At 61.7% G+C, this 22,756-nt stretch overlaps 1 protein-coding gene and 2 long non-coding RNA genes across 7 annotated transcripts; 2 read left to right on the forward strand and 1 right to left on the reverse strand.

Annotated features, from left to right (window-relative positions):
- Nucleotides 1-256: 256 nt before the first annotated feature.
- Nucleotides 257-9,231, reverse strand: IRX4 (iroquois homeobox 4). 5 transcript variants are annotated; one of them, XM_058713351.1, is made up of 8 exons: nt 8,946-9,054; nt 8,376-8,615; nt 7,608-7,835; nt 4,823-4,943; nt 4,096-4,347; nt 3,307-3,449; nt 2,094-2,422; nt 257-1,626 (listed from the first exon to the last, which is right to left on the reverse strand). In XM_058713351.1, exons 4-8 carry the CDS (start codon nt 4,865-4,867, stop codon nt 818-820), a joined length of 1,578 nt encoding a protein of 525 aa, XP_058569334.1. In that variant the 5' UTR covers nt 4,868-4,943; nt 7,608-7,835; nt 8,376-8,615; nt 8,946-9,054; the 3' UTR covers nt 257-817. The 5 variants fall into 5 exon arrangements, with proteins under 5 accessions (XP_058569334.1, XP_058569486.1, XP_058569409.1 ...); XM_058713503.1 differs by lacking the exons at nt 7,608-7,835; nt 8,376-8,615; nt 8,946-9,054 and adding an exon at nt 9,146-9,231; XM_058713426.1 differs by lacking the exons at nt 7,608-7,835; nt 8,376-8,615 and having other exon boundaries at nt 8,946-9,061.
- Nucleotides 5,622-6,819, forward strand: LOC131502792 (uncharacterized). Its single transcript, XR_009257197.1, has 2 exons — nt 5,622-5,798; nt 6,528-6,819. It is a non-coding gene; the product is annotated as an uncharacterized LOC131502792 (long non-coding RNA).
- Nucleotides 9,232-9,931: 700 nt separating the features above from the next.
- LOC131502761 (uncharacterized) lies at nt 9,932-12,402 on the forward strand. The gene is made up of 2 exons (XR_009257184.1): nt 9,932-10,077; nt 10,849-12,402. It is a non-coding gene; the product is annotated as an uncharacterized LOC131502761 (long non-coding RNA).
- The last annotated feature ends 10,354 nt before the right edge of the window (nt 12,403-22,756 follow it).

The raw sequence follows: 22,756 nt of genomic DNA on the forward strand, positions 1-22,756 counted from the left end.
AAACCCCCACTTTCTCAGCATTGTGGAGTGTGGTAACGGGGGAGAGTTTGAAGTTTAGGGCCTGTGCACTTCTCTCACAGACTCCAAAATTCCTGGAAGTTCCTGTAACCGTTGCTACAAACGGGGCTTTGAAGCAGGACGTCTGGGCTCCGCGGGTTAACTTCGCCACTCGGGCAGGCCGCCGCCCCCTCCTCCCCTGGGCGATTAGCACCTTTCCTGGGCAAGACCTCAACCCCCTGGGTGTGAAGCGTGTTCATTTTGCAATGCAAACACCATCACTCGGTTTATTGGTTTGTTATATCAGCCTCTGAAGCAGGCAATTATTGGTGTGAACATACACGTAAAAAAACGTAATTTTATCGAGTTACGAGTGTGCAACAGTGTAAACAGGTGGGAGTTTGGTTGCTGGAAGATGTGCTGAGGACAACGCGGGTCAGCAGGCTGAGGGGTCTTCGGAAGGAGCAAGGATGCCTCAAACCCGGGAGGAGGCAGCAAAACTAAGCCTCAGAGCTGAAATGTCTGGTCCGTGTAAACTTTGGGACGTAAACTTTAGGCTCCGGGGCGGCTCCCTTCTGCTCTGGGAGCGTCCCTACCCGGCTGGGGCCCGGGGCGGAGGTCGGAAATGGCCCGGACCAATGCTTGTCCAGGCGGGGTCTGTGGCCGGGAGGGCCGAGTTCGGCCGGTCCCCCCACGGCGGGTGGGCTGCCTGCACTTGGACGCGCTCCCGTCCTGCTTTGGAAACTCCGTAGAAACAGAGTCTGCGACGCGCAGCAGGCGGGCTCCCCGTTTGCTCCTCCTCCGCGCGGGGCGGGGCCCGTTAGGCGCAAAAGGGCTTGCCCCCGGCCTTGGGCGCCGCCAGCAGCTCCTTGGCTGAGCCTGCGGTCGGGGCGTCGTGGGGCGCGGCGGGCGGGAAAGCGCGCGCCAGGGGCGTCGTCAGCACGTTGGCACCTGCCCCCAGAGAGCGTCCCAGCGGTCCTGGGTCCAGGAGGGCGCCCTTGGCGGTGGCCCAGGCCTGGTTCAAAGTGCTGTGCCTGAGGATAGGGTCGTGAAAGACCCCATCCACCCAGTTTCTGAGACTGGTTACCGGGGAGTCCTGGTGCCTGTCCAGGGCACCAGTGGGGGCCGGGGCCGCAGGCGAGGACGACGCAGGAGCCAAGGAAGCGGCCGCAGGGGCAGCGGAGCCTTGGCGCTTCAGCATGCACGAGGGGAACTCAGTCTGGCTCAGGGCTGTGGCGGCCGCGGTAGCCGTGTGAGCCAGCGACCAGATGCGCGGCTTGGCCTCGAGGCCCGCCGTCGCCCCAGCCGGCGCAAAGCCCAGCTTGGCCTCGCACGCCTGCGAGCCGCCCCCAGAGCCAGGCTGCTGCTCGGGCGCAGCGGCCGCGCTCCGGAGGCAGCTTCTGGCCCTCTCCAGGTCCTGGTCCAGGGCGGCCGCGGGCATCCGGAGGGTGCCGGAAGCCTCCTTTCCCGGGGCGCTTGGACCGTCAGGCGCCGCGGGGATGCGCTCCAGACCGCCGTCCAGGGGCTGGAAGGGCGGTTTCAGCTCGCACTCAGGGGGCTCCGCCTCCAGCGGGTCGAAATCCTCCAAGTCTGTGAGTTCTAGATCCTTCTCCCCTTTGCCCACCGTCTCTGCGCGGGGTAGAAAGAGGGGCCGGTGCAGGAAGAGAGGAAGGCGCTAATCTGGACCTCACTCTTCCTTCCTAGCTCTGCGCACATGGTTATGGGCCCGCCCCCCCCCCCCGCCCCCAAGCTAGGAGAAGCACCTGTACCTCCCACATGCTCCAGAACCCCAAGTGGTAACAAAGAAGCCTAGCGATTTCCTGCTCAAATCAATGGGGTGGGGGCAGGGGGCGGAGGGGGAGTGTGTCTATTGTTTTAAGCGTTATTTTGGAATTCTTTAAGCCTGTTCCCAGTTACTCCCGCAGGCCCCCTGGTCAGGGCCCCCATGGGTCAGCTCATTCATTTGTTGCCCGTGCCCTGACAGTTTGCTCTTACTACCCCAGGTTCAATGTCTTCAGAGGTCCCAGAACCCAAGAAGAAGGCACAGGGAGTCCCGGCCTCGGTGCCCCAGCCTTAGCATTGCAGGTCCCACCCACCTTCATTCTTGGTGCTCTTGAGGGGCTCCTCCCTGGCTTCCTCTTCGCCCCCTTCTTCCTCCTCGCCCTCCGCGTAGGCTCGCTTCTCATCCGCGCATTTGTTCCTCGGGGGCCACGTCATCTTGTTCTCCTTCTTGAGGCGCCGGCGCGCGTTGGCGAACCAGGTGGACACCTGCGTGAGGGTCATCTTGGTGATGATGGCCAGCATGATCTTCTCGCCCTTGGTGGGGTACGGGTTCTTGCGGTGCTCCTGCAGCCAGGCCTTGAGCGTGCTGGTGGTCTCGCGCGTGGCGTTCTTCCGCCGCGTGCCGCTGTCCATGGTCCCGTACCTGGAGACAGGCTGGGCAATGGGGCGCTGGGCCGAGACCCTTGCGTCGCGGGCGGCGGGCCAAGGCCCAGGCAGGCTTTCAGTCCCCGTCGTGTGGGAGTGTTTTTATGGTGGTAAGACCTGGGTCAAACCCAGGCCCCTGGTTCCTCGCCACGGCCCACAGGCACAGCCTTTTGTGGCCCAAGATGTTTATATTTGATTCAACTTACAGGGAGCCTGGGCTCCTTCCTAGCCGGAGTGGAATGTGGGCTCAAGGCCTGGCCAGGTCTCTGTCACCCTACATAGACATCTATTTCTTCAGGTTACTTTATGGGGCCCCTCGCCTACCCTTTTGATCCCCGAACCACACAAATGTGAACCCGACTATATAACAGCCGTGGGCAGGGGTGGTCATTAGTGTCCGTGGGGAGAAAGCGTCCAGACGGCTTATGTGGACTTCCTGCAGTTAAATTTATAATTGTCACCCTCCTCCCCCCCAAGATGGGCCACGCGTCTCTGGATGAGCAGACTGGACTCCCCCTTCTGGTTCCCACCAAAGGGAAAGGTGGGCTGGGCTCTTGGGCAGAGGGAGGCGTCTGAAGCCTGGGCAGGGAGACTTGACAGCCGCCCAGAACCACAGTGCAGCGAGGGCTGTGAGGGTCCAGACAGCGAAGGGAGCGAGAGGGAGAGGCTGGGGACGCATTTGCCCAGTGGGGCAAGGCTTGCCAAGGGGGCGGGGCTCGGGAGTAACGCAAGGTCAGCTGAAACCTGACCCGAAATCCCTCCCCTAGCCGCCCAAACATTCACAGGGGGCGTGGGGCTGGTGGTGCGGAGTTTGACGACTGAATGGAGCGCAGGGGCCCGGGCGGGGGCAGTGAGGAGGGATTCTGTCCGCCGGTCCCTCACCTGTCGTAGGGGTACTGGCCCAGCGCCGGCTCGTAGGGGTAGTAGGCGGCGGCCGCAGCAGGCGCGAGGCCCGCATGCGCAGATCCCGGCGCGTCCTTGGAGTCGAAGCCATTCTGTAGGATCCCACGCGCCTGGGGTCGCAGCTTCCGGGAGGCGACCCAGCTCAACCCCAGCTCCCCAGGCCCCTTGGCTCTTGCACGCTTTGCACAGACCCCTGGGCAGCCTCATAAGCCACCCCCACCCCCGGACTCTCTCTTGGGCCCAGGGAGCAAAGAAGCCTCAAGATGGGGAGAGAGGACGCACAGAATTGGGGGGGGGGAGGGTGGTCGGGGAGTAGGAGAGAGAAGAATGAGGTTGGAGGGAGAGGGGGGCAGAGGAGACAGGTGGGGGTTGGGAGACAGCAGGAGGGAGGACCCGGACCCAAGAAGAGGACCGACCGACCGCCCGCAGGGAGGAAGGAGGAGCGAGGGGGGAGACGAGCTGGGGGAGGAGGGGGAAGGGAGCAGGGGAGGGCCAAGCGGTGGGGCACTGGGAGGGAGGAGGAGGGAGACCGGGAGGAGTGAAGGTAGGGAGCTCAGAGGAGGAAAGCGCGGGACAAGGGGCGGGCGCCGAGCTCGAGCTCTGGGGGCGGGCGGTGCTGGGAGGAACCCGGCCAGGAGGCTCCCCCTGCAGCGTGGGGTCCTGGGCACTTGCGCCCGCGCCTCGGGCTCCCTGGGAGGTGGGCTGGGCAAATCGGGGGCAGGGGCGTGGCGTGGCGGAGGAAGGCTTCAGACAATCCCCTCCCCTTACCAGCGAGTAGAAGGCGGACGCCTCGGAGCCGTAGGTCACGTAGTTGCCGTAGCCCTGCGAGCCGCCGTACGGGCCCCCGTACACCCCAAGCGCCGCGGCCGAGTTGAGCTCGTGGCGCGCGGTGGCCAGCAGCCGGCTCTCGTAGACCGGGCAGTAGACGGGCGCCTGGGCCGAGGCGGCGGGCCCCGAGTCGGCCAGCGTGCGGCCGCCGGACTCGCAGCACGTGCTCAGGGAGTTGGTGGTCATCAGGAACTGGGGGAGAGAGGGGCCGCGAGGAAGCGCCGGCGCCCGCGGGTGAGGGGGGCGCGCCGCCCAGGGGACCCTGCCCCACTGCCCGGGGCGTACTGCCGTCCACGCCGCGCGTTCCCTCCTGCCGCGAGTGCGCTCGGCCCGGCCTCCACCAGCCACTGAGGGACCAGCCCTACCAGGCCCCGGAGTTTTCACACGCACCCCGGGAGTGTGGGTGTGTGTGTGTGGGGGGTCCCAAGGCCGCGCACGCCCTCCTGTGCCACGACGTCTCTCCTGGGGTGATGGTGAGGGTCAAAGAAAGCGGGAGACAAGGGGGGCCCGCACGTCAGAGTCTCTCGGTGCCCCTGCCCTCCCCGGGGCTGGGTGCAAGGAGCGCCTGGCACAGGCCCCGCTCTCTGGGAAGCGACCCGGGTCGCTGGACAGCCTGCCAGCCGGCGTGTCCGGCCGCGTTCCCCGCACCCTCGCGGGGCCCCCTTACCTGGGGTGCGGAGGAATACGGGTATCCAAACTGCGGGTAGGACATGGCGGGGCCGGCGGGGTCCTGCGCGTGGTCGCCCGCGTGGCGCGGCCACTGCTCCGGGGCCGCCGGCTCCTAGGCGCTGGGAGGGCGAAGCGGAAGAGCGGGTTAATTCATCCACGCGCCCCGCAAACTTTTCTAACCCGGTGGGAAAGTGAGCCGCGGCGGCCGCACCGAGCCTTTTAGCCTCACGTTCCCGAGCCTCGAGGGGGCTCTGGGACCAGCCCGCCTCGCAGCGGCGACACAAATACATATTTTGCAAAAATGGGGAAAAAAAAAAACCAACACTGAGTTGCGCGAACCCGTCAAGTCAAATGTGCTTGGCTTTCAGCGGCTGGGGCGCTGACGTCAGCCCACGCCGCGCAGCTCGGCCGGGCCGCAGACGTGCGGGTCACTGGTGGCGGCCGGGCTGCGGGGCTGCGGGGCTGCGGGGCTGCGGGGCTGCGGGGCTGCGGGGCTGCGGGGCTGCGGGGCGGGGGCGCCGCGCGGGGCGAAGAGGCCACAACAGGCTCTGACAAATGAATGCCGTCCGTGGAGTCAATATCGCCCCCACGAATGCCGTTTCTCCTTAGTCACCGAGGATGGGAAGCACTTTTAATTAGAAATTAATTAATGAGCACCTGCGCCTGCCCGCCCCACTGTAATCATTAGTCTCAATTACAAATGAGACATGTGAAGGGACACACGAGCGAGTCTCCACCGAAGATGTAATCAACAGTTAAAATTAGCCGGGCGCTGGCGCAGGCGGCCGGGCCTCCGCGCCCCGCTCGGCGGCAGGTGCAGGAGGGCCGCTCCGCAGGCCCGCGCGCGACCCCGACTATTGTTTAACTGGCTCTCTGCTCGGCCTCCCGCCGGTTCGAACCCTGCTCCGGGGCGGGGAGTTCCAGAACCAGATGCGGCTGCCAGTGTGCGCGTCCGAAGGGCAACCTGCTCTCAGGTGTGTGGGTCCCGCGTCCTCCCCAGAGCCATCCACTCCGGGCCTCGGTGGTCCAATTGCCGTGGGGCTCTGCGTCTGCCCGCCAGCCTGTCCCCCGGGAACGCCCCCCCCCCCCGCCCCCGCGCGTCCCACCCCCGCGCGTCCCACCCCCGGTCCTGTGAGTTCCCGCACAGCGAGCGGCCCTCCCTTTCCTCCTCCACCCCCTTCCGCGGCCGCCCTCCCAGCCTCCCCCTGCCCCTCGCGGCTGAACCCGGGGCCGCCAGACAGCCCTGCGCGGTGTGCTTGCTCCGCCCGGCGCCCCTCCGGGTTAGGTGCAGGGGAGGGAGCGCCGGGACGCCTTCCCCTGCCCGTTTTGCATAGCTCTGGGCCCGGGGCGTTCGGGGCAGTCTGGGGGCTGGGGGACAGCCGCGCGCCCTCTCCAGGACTTTCCATCGGGTCCCGGTCCTGGGACCCAGCTCGAATGCAAAGCGGAGGCCAGCACGCAGGCTGCAAATGGGCGCCCGGGCACCCCGAACTCGCTCCCCGCCTTTTATGCAGCCGCCCTCCGGGGACCTCCCGGCTCGCCCCTGCCGCTCTGCCCCGCTCGGCCTCCCGCGGTCGGCCGGCCGGGAGGGGAGCTGTGCGCGGCGGCGCTGTGCAGACTTGCTCGGAAAGATTCCTGGGTTCAGACCTGTGAATCGCCCCAGGGTCACCCTCTAATTAATGATGACGTTCTCGCCCTCTCCCCAGCTGCAAACCTGCCTCCCAGAAACGAAATCTGCCCGCTCTGACAGCTCGGTTGAAGGTGATTGATGACTGTCTGGAGACCACAGTACGCATCATATAATATCTGCTGCGTAATTGCTTTAATTTACAGATGAAAATACGAGCTCTCCGATCGCGCTGAACCACAGCCGGCCACGTCCGAGCTGCTTGCGAAGGAAAATCATCGGAAATAATGAATAGCCGCCCCATGCAAATTATTCAGACAGTTTAAGCGTCTGTAGCCGGGAGAGATATATAAAGAACACGAGTCAAATGACATTAATAATTGTTTCTGAATTCTGTATTGATCTCGTGGCGGCCGTGTTTATTTCTTTCTCACCTGAATTGCTAATATCACCTTCCTGTAAATAATAAGAAACTAGCCACCGGGGCTTCTGGGGCAGAAATGAATCTCTCAGTCGCTCTCCCTCTTCCTCCTCTGCTCCTCCCCTCCCCCACCCCGCCTCCTCCCAACTCCTTCCAGTTTTCCCGGCTTCTGCTGTGGCTTTTCTGAACATCCTCCTACTTTCCATTATTTATTGTTTACAAACAGCTCTCTCTCTCCTGGTAATGAGGTGTGGGCCACGGAGGGGCCCGAGCCACGGGTGGCCGAGGGGGCTCCGGGAGCAGCAATCCGGGGCAAAGATGCCTTCAGCCCCTTGTCCTCACCCCACTCCCAAGGCCCAACCCCAGCGATCGTGAGCGCTCGGCTGGCAGGGGGAGGGCAGCCACCGCCCAGGTCCCAGCGGCACCGAGCCACCTCGCTCTGGCTTGCCGGGCAGCACACCCAGGCCTGCGCCCTGCCCTTCCTCACCCCGGCCACAGCTCGCGGGGAACGCCGCCCCCTGAACACGCCAACATTCATCTTGTGAGCAGCCTTCGGAGCCTGGAGCCCTGGAGGGCACAGCCCGTCAGTGGAGGCCTCAGGGGGGTCAAGGGCTTCCTTTGACCATCACTGCAACGTTTCCCTTTCCAGCCTGGGTCGTAAAAAGACGCCCCCAGTCCCCACCCGCTGGGCCGGTTCTCCCAGGCAACCTGGACTTCTAATCCAGAAATCAAGCTCACCGACTACTTTCCAAGGCCTCCGCTTCCCGCCGGCTCCAGGCCTGCCGCACCCTGGCGGCCACCCTGTCTGGGGAAGCTCGGTGCTGTTGTGAGGAGCCTGGCGACCTTGTCCCGGCTCACCCAGGCCCCGCGACCCGATCCTGGATGCAGGGCTGGCCAGGCCTGTCTCCAGACTGGCGCACACCCCGGCATCTCGCTGACACCCTGCGCCGGGCTGAGGCCGGCCTCCTGCAACCGAGATACTTTCTGGGTTATCTTTGTCCCGTAGCAAATGCCGGAATAACTCTCCAAGTGCTCTTTCCCAAAAGGCTGAGCCTTGAGCTGAGGCCCCGGGGTTTTCCTCCCAGAGCGGGCAGAACGGGAGGGTCGGCATCTCAGGTACCATCAGCTAAATGCTCCTGCATAGACGCGCGTGCTGAACCCAAGTCCCTCCAGGGACCCTCGGTTCTAAATACACCCCCCAGAGGCTCCCCGGGGACCGAGCAGCAGCTCAGCTCTGGCGAGGTGCCCCCACCAGCCTGTTGAGTGCTGAAGGAGCCCAGGGCCAGGGGGCCCGAGGATGGTTAGCGCCCAACGTTAGAGGCCTATGGGTCGCTCTCTTCGCCCCGGGGGGTGCTGTAGGCCGCTGAGGGCCTCTGGGAGGTAGGCCGCGCCCTAACGTTCCACGCCGCCCCGCTCCCCGTGGGGCTTCGCTCCCGAGCCCCGCCGAGGCCAGGCGCTCCCCGCGGTTCCCCGAGTCGTCCCCCGGGGCCACCCCGTCCTCCGCACCGAGAGCCTCCCGGGGCTCGCTCCAGCCCGACGAAGTTGACCTCAGGCAGAGGGCGGAGGCTGGAGCGCGCGGAGCCGGGCGAGGGCCAGCCCTCGGGGCGCCGGTGCCCGCCCACTGCTTGCGGACACCCGGGCGGGGTGTGGCGCTGAAAGGCGTTCTGGATGTCGCTGGCGCCGAGGTCGGCGGGTCACTCCTTCGCGGCCGGTCCTCCGGGTCTCACGCGAAGTGAGGCGGGCGAGCTGCAGGCAGGCGCGCGGAATCCTGCTTCCGAACCGCCTGCACCCCCTCCCCCCGCCCCCCACCGTTTGGCTCCGGTTCTCCCGCCGCGCCCCCGCCGCCCGCCCGCAGGGCGCCGCCCGAGCGGGGGAGGCGCGCGGTCGGGGCGTCCCGGGGCAGGCCCGGCTGCCCCGCGTCGGCCCCCAGCGCCCCGCGCCTCCCCCGCACCCCGTTTCCGCAACTTGCAGCGAACGCGGCCGCCTCTGGAGACCCCAGCGGCAGGCGGCAAACTTTGTGCCCTCCGGCGCAGGAGCGATCCCCGCAAAGTTTGTGCGGCCGAGCCCACTCCCTACCTGCGCTGGGGACGCGCCCGCCCGCGCCGCTCGGGCGCCGGGGCCGCGGGGAGCAGCGCGCAGCCCGGGACGCACCGGGGAGTCGCCGCAGTCGCCGCCGCCCGCGCCCCTCGGCGGCCGCGCGGAGCCTCCGCCTCCCCGGAAGGGGGGAGGGGTCTCGGAGCCCCGGGGCGGGGGCGGGCGGCGGGGACCTCGCCTACCTGCGGTGGCGCCCGGCCACTACCGGCCGCCCGCGAGGGCTCTGCGCGGCCGCTCGGCGCGCGCGCTCCGGCGGGGAGCAGGCGACAACTAATGGAGACATTTCCAGGCGGAGCACCTGGCGAGCGGAGCGCGCCGGCGTCCCCAGGCGCCGCGGTCGTCAGCCGAGCCCGCACCGGCGTGACGTGGGCGAGCGAGCGCGCTGCTCCCACCCGGCCGCCCATTAACGCTTTCCCCCGCGGGCGCCGCGCGCTCGCCAACTTTCCCCTCCGCCTGGCCCGCGCCCCGGGTGCGTGGGGCGTAGGGGCAGGCACGGGGGGCGCCCTGGGGCGGGGGCAGGGACGCCGGGCTCAGAGAAGACGGCGCCGCCACAACGGGGCGGCAGGAAGGCAGGCCGCCTCCGTCCGGCCAGACCCTTCGGGGGGGGGGGGCTGTTAGGCCGCCCTCCCCCGCGCCCCGCTGTCTTGGGCCAGAGGAACGGCGCCCGAGACCGCCTCGCTGGTTCTTGGCCCCAGTTCTCCTGAGTCGCCCGTTGGCCACGCTACCCCGCGCTCCGAGGAGCTGGCAGAGGGCTCGGCTGTCCGCAGGCCTCCTGAGAGTAGGCTGGGCGAGCAGCTCCGGGCCCGGGCTTCCTTCCCCGCACTCCCAGCCCCGCAGCATCGCCCCTTGGCGCGGAGGGAGCCCAGCTCCCACGGCTACTGTCCGGCGCGAGTCCACTCGGGCTGTCCGGGCAGCGGGGACTGCCTTGGTGTGGGCAGGTGGGGGTGGCTGTACAAAGGTGACAATCTGCCCAGGACTGGGTGGCGGGAGTGGGAGCTTGCTAAGGGCTGACGGACGGCAGTGCTGCTGGGCTGGGTGTCCGGCCTGGGGCCACCCCTCCGCCTGGACAGCCAGTGGCTCCTGAGACCTGAGTCCAGGAGGGAAGTCGGTCTGGGTGGGTCCTAGGTCACTCAGCCAGAGGAACCTTGCCCTGAGGCCCCCCCCCCCGCCCCCTCCCCATCATTTCAAGGAAGGGTGGAGTTGTTCTCCTCATGATCTGTGGCCTTATAACGACGTCTGAGATTTGTTGACCCGGATTGTGTCTGAAAAAGTTACTTGCTGTCCACCCTGTTTTTTCCCTTCAAAGCTCCGGCAACCGCTGGGGCACAGTGCTCATTTATTTGCCTGCTCTGACAACGGCACGCTGGGTGGTGTTTGTCTCCGGGCCTCCCGTGTGCCTCTGTTTCCTCCACGGAGCAGAAGGAGAGCCAGCAGTCCTGGCTTCCCGGCCCTGCTGCTGAGCCCAGAGCTTCTGCTGGCTTCTCTGGGAAGGACACAGCTTTGCGGTCTGGGTTCGCTCTGGAAGCACAAAGCTGGGCCTCGGGCGGGCTACGGGCCTGCAGACACCCTTTCCGACCCTGGGCTGATTGGAGGGGGTTGTGAGAGGGGTGCCTGTATGTCGGGGCGTCTGGAAACGTCCTCCAGAGTGAGGCAGGGAGCTTGCTCGATTCTAGCCGGAAGGAAGTGGACTCAGGGCTCCGAGGGAGGGATGACCGCTGTTCCTGCCCTGCTGGCAGCTTCCTCCTCCCTCTTCTCGCCACAGGATGGTTTTGGCAGGGCCTCGGGGCCAACGGGGACAAACACGCCAGTCCCTCCCCGCAGAGCCTACCTGGGACTTAGATTCTTTTCATAGCTGACGATAAGCAAGGCATGTTTGTGTTCACAGCCCTGATGGGGAGATAGGCGCATTCTGCCTGCCTTCGCTCATTCAAGACAGCCGTGGCCGTGGAGGCGGGCGTCTGAGAAGCACCAGGGCCCACGTGGAGCTCAGGGCAGCCGGCGGCCTCCGAAGTCTCCACAGCCGGAACAGCACCCAGGCCCCTGGAAACGGCACCTCCCCAGAAGGTGCGCTGAGCGGCCCGTCGCCCTTCCTTGGGGGGCAGGGCCTCCCTTCACTCCGCTCCCTGGAAGCCAATCTTCGTGTCCCATCAGTTGGACGCTGCCGGGCCTGACCTTACCCGGCTCCCTGGCTAAGTGGCCAGAAGCGTCGATGGCCCTCCTCCGCCCCTGCCTCTCGGGCAGGAGGCTAGCGCGGCTCTCCCGCTGCGCTGAGAGGGCTTCCTGGGCCCGTGCTCTGGGGAAAGGATGGCAATACCCCAGGTCTTGCCCAGGGAGCCTGGCAGGGAAAGTCCCTCTTTGTCCCGGGACTGAGTGATCTGTCCAGGGAGCCATTGTGCAGCCGGCCACCTCCGAAGGGCAGCGGTCCCCCCAGGCCGACGGAGGGCGCCCCTGGCACTCCCTGCACAGGAACGAGGCCAGGGGCTGCGCCCACCCCTGCGCCCCCACCTCTGGTCCCTGTGGTCGGAGGTGCTCCCTGGTGGATCCATTGTCTGTCGATTGTCTTTTGTTTCTGCTGCTGGCAGAGCGGCCCGGGTGCGATCTGAAACAAAGTCTCCGTGCCCCCGGGGCCTGGCCCCGCTGCGGCGTTCCCCCCCCCCCCGCCCCCCCAGCCTGGCCGTTGCAGCAACATGCAGAGGCATCAGGTGGGGAACGAGGAGCTGGCCCGATGCTGTCTGCTGCCTGCCGTCACCCAGGGACCCGCACCCCGGTCCCCCTCCCTTGGGGACCCACGAGAGGCTCCGGCTGCAGTGGGGGAGGGGGGAGGGGAGGCCACAGGAACCGAGTGAGGATGGCCTCAGAGGGACCGCCTGGCAGCACTGGGCCTGGGGTCCCGAAGATGCCCTTGGGCTTGGAAGGGCCCAGCCTTCTAACGGCTCCGTGGCCAGACTTAGCCGCAGAGCAGCGTGGGGCCCAGATCCTGGGGCTGGACAGTGGAGAGCGACATGGCTCGTCTCTGGCAAGTGCCCCCGGGAGCTGAGGACTGGGGCCGCAGCAGGGCTGTAGGAGGGCTCTGTCCCGGCCCAGCGCCAACCTGAATTACTTAAAGCAGAAGGTCTGAGTGGCTTCTCTTTCAAAGCAGCCTGGTGCTGGGGTCAGGGTCAGGGACAGGGACGCGCCCCTGGCCCTGGGTCAGAGGTGCTGGGGCCGCGGCCCAGGGTGATCGGAGGGGCCTGAGGGCTGCCCCCCACTCCCGCCCGGTCACCGCCTCCCTTCCTGTTTTCCCACCGTCGTGGGCTTGGAAAGAGGCCAGGGAGCAGGAGTTGGGAAGTTTTTCTTTCTCCTCATTTCAGAAACACGATGTCATGTCTGTGATGCTGAAACGCATGGGCAGATTTTAGGGAGGTTTCCGTTATTAAAAGCGAGAGGCTATCAATTCAGACACTGTCTGCAGTCTGTGTGGTCCAGCTTGAAACGTTTACCTGCCGCAGCCTGGACTCACCGGCATCCACACCAGAGGGAGGTACCGTGAAGCGTCGAAGAGACAACAGCACACACACCGCCTGGAGTTTGACTGTCGCGTCGGAGTCCTTGACGGAAGGGTTGGGAGACAACGTCTTGCGGGTGGGGACAGGAAGTGTAAGGGTGGGTCCCGAGTGTGCGAGCTTGTGGGGGGCCTCCCGTAGGAGCCCCGTGGGGCGTGCTCCCCGGAACTCGCGGCCCAAAAGCCCATTTTCCCACGGCGGTGGCAGCGAAGGCGCGGTCGGCCCGCCTCGTTCACGCGCACTGCTCCGCAATCACACGCCAACAGCCCTGTGGCGGGTGGAAGGTGACCAGGTACCAAATGGCACTTGCCCAGGCCAGGCAGCAGGTGAGGGAGACAGAGGGGTGGAGTGCAGGGCACAGGGGGCTGTGCTGCCATCGGGGCTGGGCTGCTGGCCTCTCCTGCACCCCTCCCAGCCCGGGTTCGGGGAGGCCTGTGTGCACCCCTCCCAGCAGCGCCCCAGACGGAGCCGTGCCGTCAGGGACCTTTGCTGACGTGGGCGGGTCAGCGCTGCGGGTCTGTCGTTGGGGCACCGATCTGCCTTGCACGTCGTTGTCCTGGGGACTCTGGTGTGTCCCTTTCAAGGGTGGCTGGGGACAGTTGCCGGCCACCTAAAAAAACCGAGTGTCCCCCTGCCTCCCCGGCGGTAAACTCAGTGCAGCTGGTGATGCTCCGACGGTGACCGGTGTCACACACAGGCTTTTAATTACTGTGGCAGCGAATCATACAGGAATGTCCTCCAGGAGGTGGCTGATTTTTATATAAAAAAAAGCCATTTCAGAGTATTTTTGAAATTCAATTAATTGAAGGCCCAGATAAAAGGAACACATTCTTAATGGCTATAAAATAACCCCGAGGGAGGAGAGGGAGCCTCCGAGCCCGACTTCAAAGTGTGACAGAAATACTTACTGTTTTACTTTAAAAGTATCCAGATCAATGACTCAGTCAAAATTACTTATACATTTAGCAACCTTTTCATTTTCTGTGTACGAACGGCGGAAGAGGCATTCTTCTTGCCTGTGACAAGAAGCTCCTGACAAGGGACTGTGGTCACCAGGCTCGGTCAGAAGCACACCTGCCCCTCGGGGGGCCTGACCCCCAGCTCAGGGCTCAGGGGAGCCCCTCCGCGGGGGCCTGACAAAGAGCCACAACCCAAGGGTCTCTCTCAGCTCTGGAGGGGACAAGTCCGAGGCCAAGCCGTGGGCAGGGCTGGCCCCCCGAGGCTGTGAGGCGGAGTCTGTCCCAGGCGTCTGTCCGGCCTCTGGAGGCTGCTGGCGGTCTGGGGGCTCCTGACCCCCGCTCGCATCTCTGTCTTCAGGCTCACACGGCAGTCGCCCTGGGCGTGTCCGGTGCCTGTGTCCAAAGTTCCTGTTTCTGTAGGGACACCGTCATATTGGATTAGGGCCGCTCACTCCAGCACAATCACATCCTGACCGATCGCAGCTGCGATGACCTTGTTTCCAAATGAGGGTGCGACCTGGGTGCTGGGGGTTAAAGCTGCAAGGTATGAATTTTGAGGGGACACAGTTCAAGCTGTAACAGAGGAGGAGTCTGGGAAGGCCTGGGTTTGTGTCTTTAGAGCGACCCCACCATCACCACTGGCAGGTCCACGGAGGGGGTCCCCACGTGTGTCCATCGGGAAGGATGGCGTCTCACACACCCTTTTTCCCTAACTTCTCGAGGCCTCTCGGGTCCCCGCCCCAAGTCTGGTGCGGCTGTGTGGGCGGTGAGCCCCAATATGCTCCCGTTTTGTTCCTGTGTTTTATTGCCGTCGGGCACATTGTGTCCTTGCCTTATTTCTTTGCCCTCATTTCCTCCCTCCTACGCTAGAATCAATGCTTCAGGAGGGTTGGGGACTTATTGTAATAGTAGGTGCACATTAAACGCACAGTAGGGGCTTAACGAGTGTTGAATGAATGAGGACATATGGGTGGCATTCTTCGTAGAAGGCGAGCTGCGCAGAGAAGAGACATCAGGAGCGTTCTTGCATGCGGGAGGCTGAAACTGTTCATGTGGGACGTACTGACAGAGCACCTTCCGTGTCCCAGGCGCTCTCCTGGGGCTTTGGGGTGCACCAGTGGACAGAAGAAAGAAAGGCATCTGCCCGGGGGAGCGTGCATGTCCTCAGAGAGAGGCAGATAAGCAATCAGCAGACCGAATGACCGCGTAGACCAAGGCGCTCACTAAATGCACGAATGCACACCTGCGTTGCCGATCTGTTGCTGTGCCTTCGCAGACTCAGCTGCGGGTACTGTTTCCTGCCCTCGCTTTTGGGGGCCAACCACCTTCTCTCGCTGTGTTCTCTCCCAGCGCAGCGGGCCTTCCGTGGGCCCCCCGGGGAGTCACTCCCGCTCAGCTGACTGGGAAACCACAGACCCCTGTGACTGCATTCTCTGACCTTTGTCTTTCCTGAGGTTTCAGCGAAGGCTGTGCAGTCGCGGGAGGCACGGTGGGCTCCAGGCACGATTTCCCCGGTCCTCCTGGTTCCCAGCCTGCTCCCTCTTGCTTCTGGCCAGGGGCTGCGGTGAGGTGGTGACGCGTGGTGGGGAGCCGGCCCTGGGGGCCTCCTGGTGCCGCCCCTGGGGGGGAGCGCCCTCGCCCACCGCCCGAGGGCTCAGGACCCTGTGACTGTCTTTGGCTTGCACTTCACCCCCCTCCCTTCCACCTGCTGTGGCAGACGGTGGCACCTTAGCTGGTGGAGGCTCGGCCAGGCTCCGTGGATGGGGCGGCGTGCTGACCTGGGTGGACACACTGTGAGAGCCAGAATCAGCCCCGATTTTAAGCCACTGCGTGTCGGGATTGTTGTTACGGCAGCTCGACCGGCCCTATCTGACTGCTACAGTTTCTTCTTTTAATACTATTATAATATAATTGTATATTATCATGTGATTATGCTATAATTATAAGTCACATAATTCCAAATTCAAATTGTGTGTTATTACATAATTATACATTACAATATAACTTTCGATACGGATAAAATACCTAGAAAGAAACACTAACTTTTTTTTTATGTTTATTTATTGTTTTTGAGAGAGAGAGAGAGAGAGAGAGACAGACAGAGCAGGGGAGGGGCAGAGAGAGAGAGGGAGACACAGAATCCGAAGCAGGCTCCAGGCTCTGAGCTGTCAGCACCGAGACCCATGCGGGGCTCGAACCCACAAACTGGGAGATCATGACCCGAGCTGAAGTTGGGCTCTCAACTGAGCCTCCCAGGCGCCCCAGAAAGAAGCACTATCTTAAATCTAACGTAAGGGCAAGATTATACAAGGACACTAAAGGCTGAAATTAGATTACATGCCCTTTCATTGCTGCCATGGTCAGGAAAAAATAATATCTTCAAGAAACTTTCTTAACTTACCCATGAATATTTTCTATTTATGAACGTTTCTAGCACCCGCTGGCCTCACTTCCTTGTCCTGGAACTCTCTGTAGGACTCAGTGTCCACACGTTGTGGTACCTGGTTGCTCAGACAAGGGTGTCTGTCGGACTGGGACTCTGGGACACTAACTGACCACCGCACTGGCCACTGGTGACAAGGACCATGAAGATCATCGGGGAGAGAGGACTGTTTCGACAGGCCTGGAGGACTTAGAGAAAAATAATGCTGTAATAGTATTTTACAGTTTTAAACTAGCAGCCCAAAGAACAGAGAACCAGGATGGCCCTAAAAAAAATCAAAATCTTCTTTCTTATAGTTTAGGAAGATAAGAATATTTAATATTATAATATTAGCAAATAATAATATTAAATAATATGTATTGGTATTTTACCTAGTTTTAGTGATTCAGTATTAGATAATAACATTTCATGTTGTTGAGGGTATATTGGACTTCGCAGAAATATTTTATTCTGTGAAATAAAACTGTGTGCTGGGGAGGGGAGCCACTCATACACGGGGCCCAAGGCAGGGGTGGCTCAGAAAACCTGTTGGTTTTCCGTGCATTAGAAAAGAATAAGAAACTTGTAGACGTGGCCGAACGTAGTCCGTCGTCAGGTTTTTCCGAGCAGATTCCGTTTGTGTTTTCTTTAACCACTGACAGAGTGAGCTTGCGTGGTTAAAAGTCAGTCCTTCTGGAAGAGACGTTCCTTCTCCCTGTGCTTCCCTTCTGGCATTTCCCTTGCCCCTGGTGGTGGTTGTGCCCCACAGACGTCCACGGTGGCTGTCCCCTGACCCGCTCTGGATGCGTGGCTGGCATGGGCGTGTGCAGGGGCGGCTTGCTGGGCGCACAAGTGCTCACCCCGGAACCACACGCAGGGGCCGGCCCTGGGGTGCGGGACTTGCGTGCCAGTGGGGTCGCCTTGCTGAACACACACCTGCTCCTTCAGAGCCTCGGCCCCACGGCCTGGCGTCCTGAGAACGTGCTGTCTTCCCTCGGAGGGGAGGCGCACGGGCCTGTGGGGCGAGCCGCCCCAGGAGCTCCTGACTGCCCGAGCCCAGACGCCACCAGGGTTTGCACCCTGTTTCGGTCCCCACTCCACCGAAGGTGTCGCCACCGTGTCTGAGGGCCTGTGCACATAGGTGCTGTCTTCTGACGTTGCTCCTGGAGCCCGGGGTGGGGGACCCCGGGGGCTGGATGGGTCGCTCCACTCCCCAGTCAGGGACAAGTTCAGCTGTAGACCTGCCTCTCTGCTCGGCGTGCCTGTCAGGGCTGGAGCCGCGTCCGGTGCCCTGGGACCCCATCTTAGGCAAGACGCTCAGCTCAGACCGTCTCCCGGTAGGGCTGTCCTGCTGGCTGGCTGGTGTCTCGTCTGCGGGACGTTCCGTTACAAGGAGAAGGCTAGAAATGAAGTCATTGGAGGTTTTGCTCTCCCTTCTACCTCGCATTCTGTGAGGAGGCACAGGTTCTCTGAATTTCCGGAATCCTGATGGGGTCCCGGCCTCCGGAGCAGGAGGCTCAAAGCCGGGTTGGACCCCAGCTCACACCCTTGGGCGTGGTGCAGACTTGAGTTGGTGCCCACGGGGCCCCAGTCACTCCCGTCTCCCCTGTCCCCGGGGCACGATGGGTCTTGGCACCCTTGTTAAGCCTCGTTCTGGGCAGGGAGAGAAGGGCTGGTCATCATTTTGGTCAGAACAGCAGCCTCGCAAACGCCAGGAGCCTCTGTCCATCGGCACCGGCCCCCAGCCAGACGAGGTGGGATCTCAGTTGGGGTCTTCCGATCCTCACAGTTTAGGTGAGCGTCTCCCACAATGTGGAGAAAAGGTTGCTGGTTTTCTCTTTGATTCCTCGTGTTTTGGGGGGAGTGGGGTATGGGGCTGAAAGATCACGAGCTCCCAGAAATTTTCTACGGGCTGAGACTTTCAAAGCACATTGAGCTGGCACTTTGAAAGTGTGCCTTTGCCAGATCTCTCTTTGGAGCCACCGTAAGACAGAGAAACACACGGGGGACCCGCAACCATCCACCGCCGTCTGCGGCCAGAGGTCCGGGAAAGCAGCAGGGCAAACCGTACGGAGGCATTGTTTTCATAAGAAGGCCGGAAATAGCAGGCCCGTTTCAACCCAGTGACGGTTTTCAGTGTTTCCCTGTGAACCCCGGGAGCCTGGTTCGATACGGCGAGTTCTGGAAGGCAGGCAGGGCTCAGTGCTGTCAGGGAGCGGAGGGAGCTGTCTTCATCGGCCGGTGCTCCGGGCACGCACTCAGCAGGGAATCAATACACATCTTCCTGGCCTCACTGCCCCTCGAGCCCCTTTTCCAGTTTTGTGTGTTTGCCTCTGATTGGCCTGCTTAGGTCTGATATTGCCGTCATGTGGCTTTTTCCAATGAGTCACTGTCTTCTGGGGCCCCGGTGGCCAGGCCACACGCTGAGATGGCGGGAGTGCTCGGCTGCTCCGGACGGTGGGCTGCAGTCACCTTCCGCTGCCCCGGGCTACAGCTCGTCTTGTGCACAACAGGCTGACGTCACGGAAGCCTCTTGGCCGTGGCATCAGAGGCAGGGAAGCCTGGCGGGCAGCCTTGGGAAGGCCTGGCTGGCGGGGCTCTGGGGGGCCCGTCCCTGCCCTCCGAGTGTGCCCAGCCTGGCTCCGAGAGGGCTGAGGACGGGCACGGCCACGCTGGACCCTCTCCTGCTTCCACGGGCCCCGGGGACCTGTCACTGACACGCACGGGCTCTCCAACAGCTGGCCTGGACAGGCGACCGGGCTGCGGGGGACGTGGCGGGCAGAGGCGCACACGCAGGGGCGGACGTGGACTGATGGCACACAGGACTCTTCGCCTGTCACTTGCACACTTAATCTAGAGAATCAGCACGCAGGGCACGGACACCTGCTCCTGTTCCAAACTCCACATTTTAAACGATTCCTCACGGGAAATTCCAGGCATTCACAAAACTAGAGTAGAACAGGCTCACGTAACTCGGGGCCAATCCCACCCGTTTCCCCAACCTGTTTGCTGTGGGGCAAACTCAGGACACCAGACGTGAATGTTTCGGCGCTTGTGTCTAAAAGACGGAGACATATAAAAATGTCTCCGAGGCAAATATCAGACCTAAAACAGTCAGTCATTCTCTGATGGCCCCAAATACACAGTCAGTATTCCTGCTTCCTCATTTTCACCCAGTTTGGGTTTTTTTCAATTTTCTTTTCTTTTCTTTTTTTAAAATTTTATCTTGTTTTATTTTTTATTTTCTTAAATTTACATCCAAATTAGTTAGCATAGAGTGCAACAGTGATTTCAGGAGGAGATTCCTTAGTGCTCTTCCCCATTTAGCCCATCCCCCCTCCCACAACCCCTCCCGTAACCCTCAGTCTGTTCTCCATATTTATGAGTCTCTTCTGTTTTGTCCCCCTCCCTGTTTTTATATTATTTTCCTTCCCTTCCCTATGTGTATCTGTTCTGGGTTTTAAAGTCCTCCTATGAGTGAAGTTCTAGGATATTTGTGTGTCTCTGAGTGACTAATTTCACTTAGCCTAATACCCTCCAGTTCCATCCACGTAGTTACAAATGGCAAGATTTCATTCTTTTTGATTGCTGAGTAATATTCCATTGTATATATGCCACATCTTCTTTATCCGTTCACCCATCGATGGACATTTGGGCTCTTTCCATACTTTGGCTCTTGTCGATAGTGCTGCTATAAACATTGGGGTGCATGTGTCCCTTCGAAACAGCACACCTATATCCCATGGATAAATGCCTAGTAGTGCCATTGCTGGGTCGTAGGGTAGTTCTATTTCTAGTTTTTGGAGGAACCTCCATACTGTTTTCCAGAGTGGCTGCACCAGCTTGCATCCCCACCAACAATGCAAAGGAGATCCTCTCTCTCCGCATCCCCGCCAACATCTGTTGTTGCCTGAGTTGTTAACATGAGCCATTCTGACAGGTGTAAGGTGGTGTCTCAGTGTAGTTTTGATTTGTATTTGCCTGATGATGAGTGATGTTGAACATCTTGTCATGTGTCTGTTGGCCATCTGGGTGTCTTCTTTGGAGAAGTGTCTGTTCATGTCTTTTGCCCATTTCTTCAGTGGATTATTTGTTTTTCGGGTGTTGAGTTTGATAAATTCTCTATAGATTTTGGATACTAACCCTTTATCTGGTATGTCACCTGCAGATATCTTCTCCCATTCTGTCGGTTGCCTTTTACTTTTACGGATTGTTTCCTTCGTTGTGCAGAAGATTTTATTTTGATGAGGTCCCAATAGTTCATTTTTGCTTTTGTTTCCCTTGCCTCCGGAGACGTGTTGAGTAAGAAGTTGCTGCAGCCAAGATCAAAGAGGTTTTTGCCTGCTTTCTCCTCGAGGATTTTGATGGCTTCCTGTCTTACATTGAGGTCTTTCATCCATTTTGAGTTTATTTTTGTGTGTTCACCCAGTTTGTTTTAACCTCAGCATGTGGCGAAGTTCACGCCCGGGGCTCAGATGACATGTTAGTGACATCTTGTGAGGTCTTTCTGGTCCTTTCTGTCCCTCCTCCTTCATCTGACTTTTTGTTGCTGAAGAAGAAACTGGGCTTTTGCCCTAAGAGTTTCCCATGTTTCTGTTTCTGCCGACCCTGCCCTCGCAGCACCAGTGACCGCGCTCCTCTGTCTCCGCACATCACGGCCACTGGCGGCCGGTGCAGAGGCTGCTCAGGTCGGGCTGTGTGTCCTGGGCTGCGTATGTCTCTACGAGGCCGTGTTGGGGCCGCCGGCGGTGGTTCCGGGCTCGGGAAACGGCGCTGTTGGGGCCCTGTCGTCTTCCCTCACCTGTGAGCTGGGGCAGCACACTCATGGCCCCTCGGAGACACGGCAGAGACGGAGTGAACGTGATCTGATGGCCCAGGAGCCTCCCAAGGAGAGACATGAGAGCTGTGCCTTCTGAGCATCAGGACCACCCCTTGGGTTGGAACATGCTCCCTGTGTTTTGACCCATTGCAGCTACTGGGGCTTAAAGTGTCCCCCTTTGGCCCCTGGGAGCCTCCCCAGTCCCTCCGACGGCCCTGCTTTTCTGGCACAGCGACACGTTCTGGGCCCGTGCGCCCGTCTCCCATCCCTGCCCTGGTCTCCTGCGGGTCCCGGCTGCTTCCGGGGTCAGTGGTACTTACAGGCCGCGGCCAGGGCGCCGTGTCACTACACGTTTAAGACGCACAAGATGGGAAGTGAGCGGCTTATTTACGGGGCGCCGTCAGTCCCCGTGCCGTCCGGTCTCTGCTGGGACGCGGGGTCCACAGCGGCCGCCAGACATCCCCGCGCGAGGCCACCGCCCGATGGAGGACCTAACCGCGGCCATGCGTTTGCTTGTCACACTTATTCTGAGATAACGTTTTGCTGCATAACAAGAAATGTTGCTTTGTGTCACGGGATGACATTCTGTTCTCAGGACCCCTTCCCCAGGACCGTGCACAGCACCCCCGGACGTCACCTGAAGGACACACGCAGGGCGTCGCGATGTGCGTCGCCCGTTTTGTCAGCTGTTGTGCTGCGGGGAGGAAGCAGGAGCAGGCGGACAGCCGGGCCGCGGGCTCCTGTCCCCCGAAGTGGCGTGAGAAGCGGGATTTGGAGAAACACAGATGCACACCCCGTGCTGTCAGAGCACTGAGCCCCCTGACCGGGCGCCTGTCGGGAGGGGCTGTGGGGTCCGCGGTCAGGGCAGGCCCAGCTGGCGGCCGCGGCCGACCCTTCCTCCCGAGAACTCTCGGTGCTCCCGCCTCTGTCCTCTCGGGCTGGTCTTCCCCGGGGCGCCTGCCAGGACCAGCACGTTTCCAGCGGGCGACCCCGCGAGGCCGGCCTGTCGCAGTGGGAGGAGGTGGGGCACAGGAGCTGTCTGGGTGGCGGATGAAGAGCCATCTTTTCCGGAAGGCCCCATGCACGGCACCCGGGCCCTTATCTCTCCTTTCAGACCCCGCAGGAAACAGCCACGGGAATGAGAGGAACCCGCTGGGCTCGGGTTGAAACCCCCCGACGCACCCATGCGCCCTGGCTGGGATAAAGCGACCTGAAGGTCGGGGCCGAGAGCGCCCTTTGTGGGCCTGGCCCTTCCTCCTTTTGCTTCTTCCTTGTGTCTCTGATTTTGTAGCGAAGTTTCCTGGAACGAGGGCTTTCTCTTCTACACTCAATTGATTTTATGGTACTCAGAACTGTTTTTCATAAGCACCTCACTGGAAAAATATTCTTCAGTAGTGCCTGCCAGCATGTTGACATAAAAAAAAAGAATTGAACTCACTCGACCACTTTCCCATGGTTTAATCCGTTGCCCCACTTCTGAGAATTCAGGAGGGTCCAGCCAATAACCAGAATCATATTGTGGAAAAGACCCCAATCACAGCGGCACGGGGCCCGGGCGAGAAACACACTAGGGTCTTGCCTGCCGAGAAGCCGGAACCACGGTCCGACCCCTAGGCCCAGAGCACAGGCCCCCGGGGCGCGTGACGCTCGCTCCCCAGCCAGCCCAGGCCCAGGACAGAAGCAGGCTCTCGGCAAGAGTGTCTCCAAGGAGCGGTGACGAAATCCGCCCCCGTCTGCCTGTCCCGGCGTCCCCGTGTGGGGACCGACCCCAATACCACCTCTCCCTGTCGCATGGTTGCTCAAGGGCCGCATCAGTTATCAACTGCCCGAACAAATCGCCCTGAGACTTAGCTCAGACTTTCCGTGGGTCGTGGATCCGGACGAAGCTCACGTGGGGCCTGGGCATCAGGGTCTCCTGCGAGGCCACGAGCCGGCAGCCGGGGCTGCGGGGTCATCTGAAGGAGCCCTCGGGGAGACACCTGCTCCCGAGGGGCTTCCGCGGCTGAGGTCGGGCGGGAGTCGGTCCCGCGAGCAGGTGGGGACTCACGGCC

The sequence above is a fragment of the Neofelis nebulosa genome, chromosome 1 (assembly GCF_028018385.1).
Source record: "Neofelis nebulosa isolate mNeoNeb1 chromosome 1, mNeoNeb1.pri, whole genome shotgun sequence".
In the NCBI taxonomy this organism is placed as follows: domain Eukaryota; kingdom Metazoa; phylum Chordata; class Mammalia; order Carnivora; family Felidae; genus Neofelis; species Neofelis nebulosa.

Bases quoted from the DNA above. Each gene is read 5' to 3' on its own strand.
- IRX4 (XM_058713503.1), bottom strand. From the start codon at position 4,867: ATGTCCTACCCGCAGTTTGGATACCCGTATTCCTCCGCACCCCAG. The intron at 4,348-4,822 runs GTAAGGGGGCCC...TCTCTCCCCCAG, and splicing joins CGTATTCCTCCGCACCCCAG to TTCCTGATGACCACCAACTC. The intron at 1,627-2,093 runs GTGGGTGGGACC...TACCCCGCGCAG, and splicing joins CAAGAGCACCAAGAATGAAG to AGACGGTGGGCAAAGGGGAG.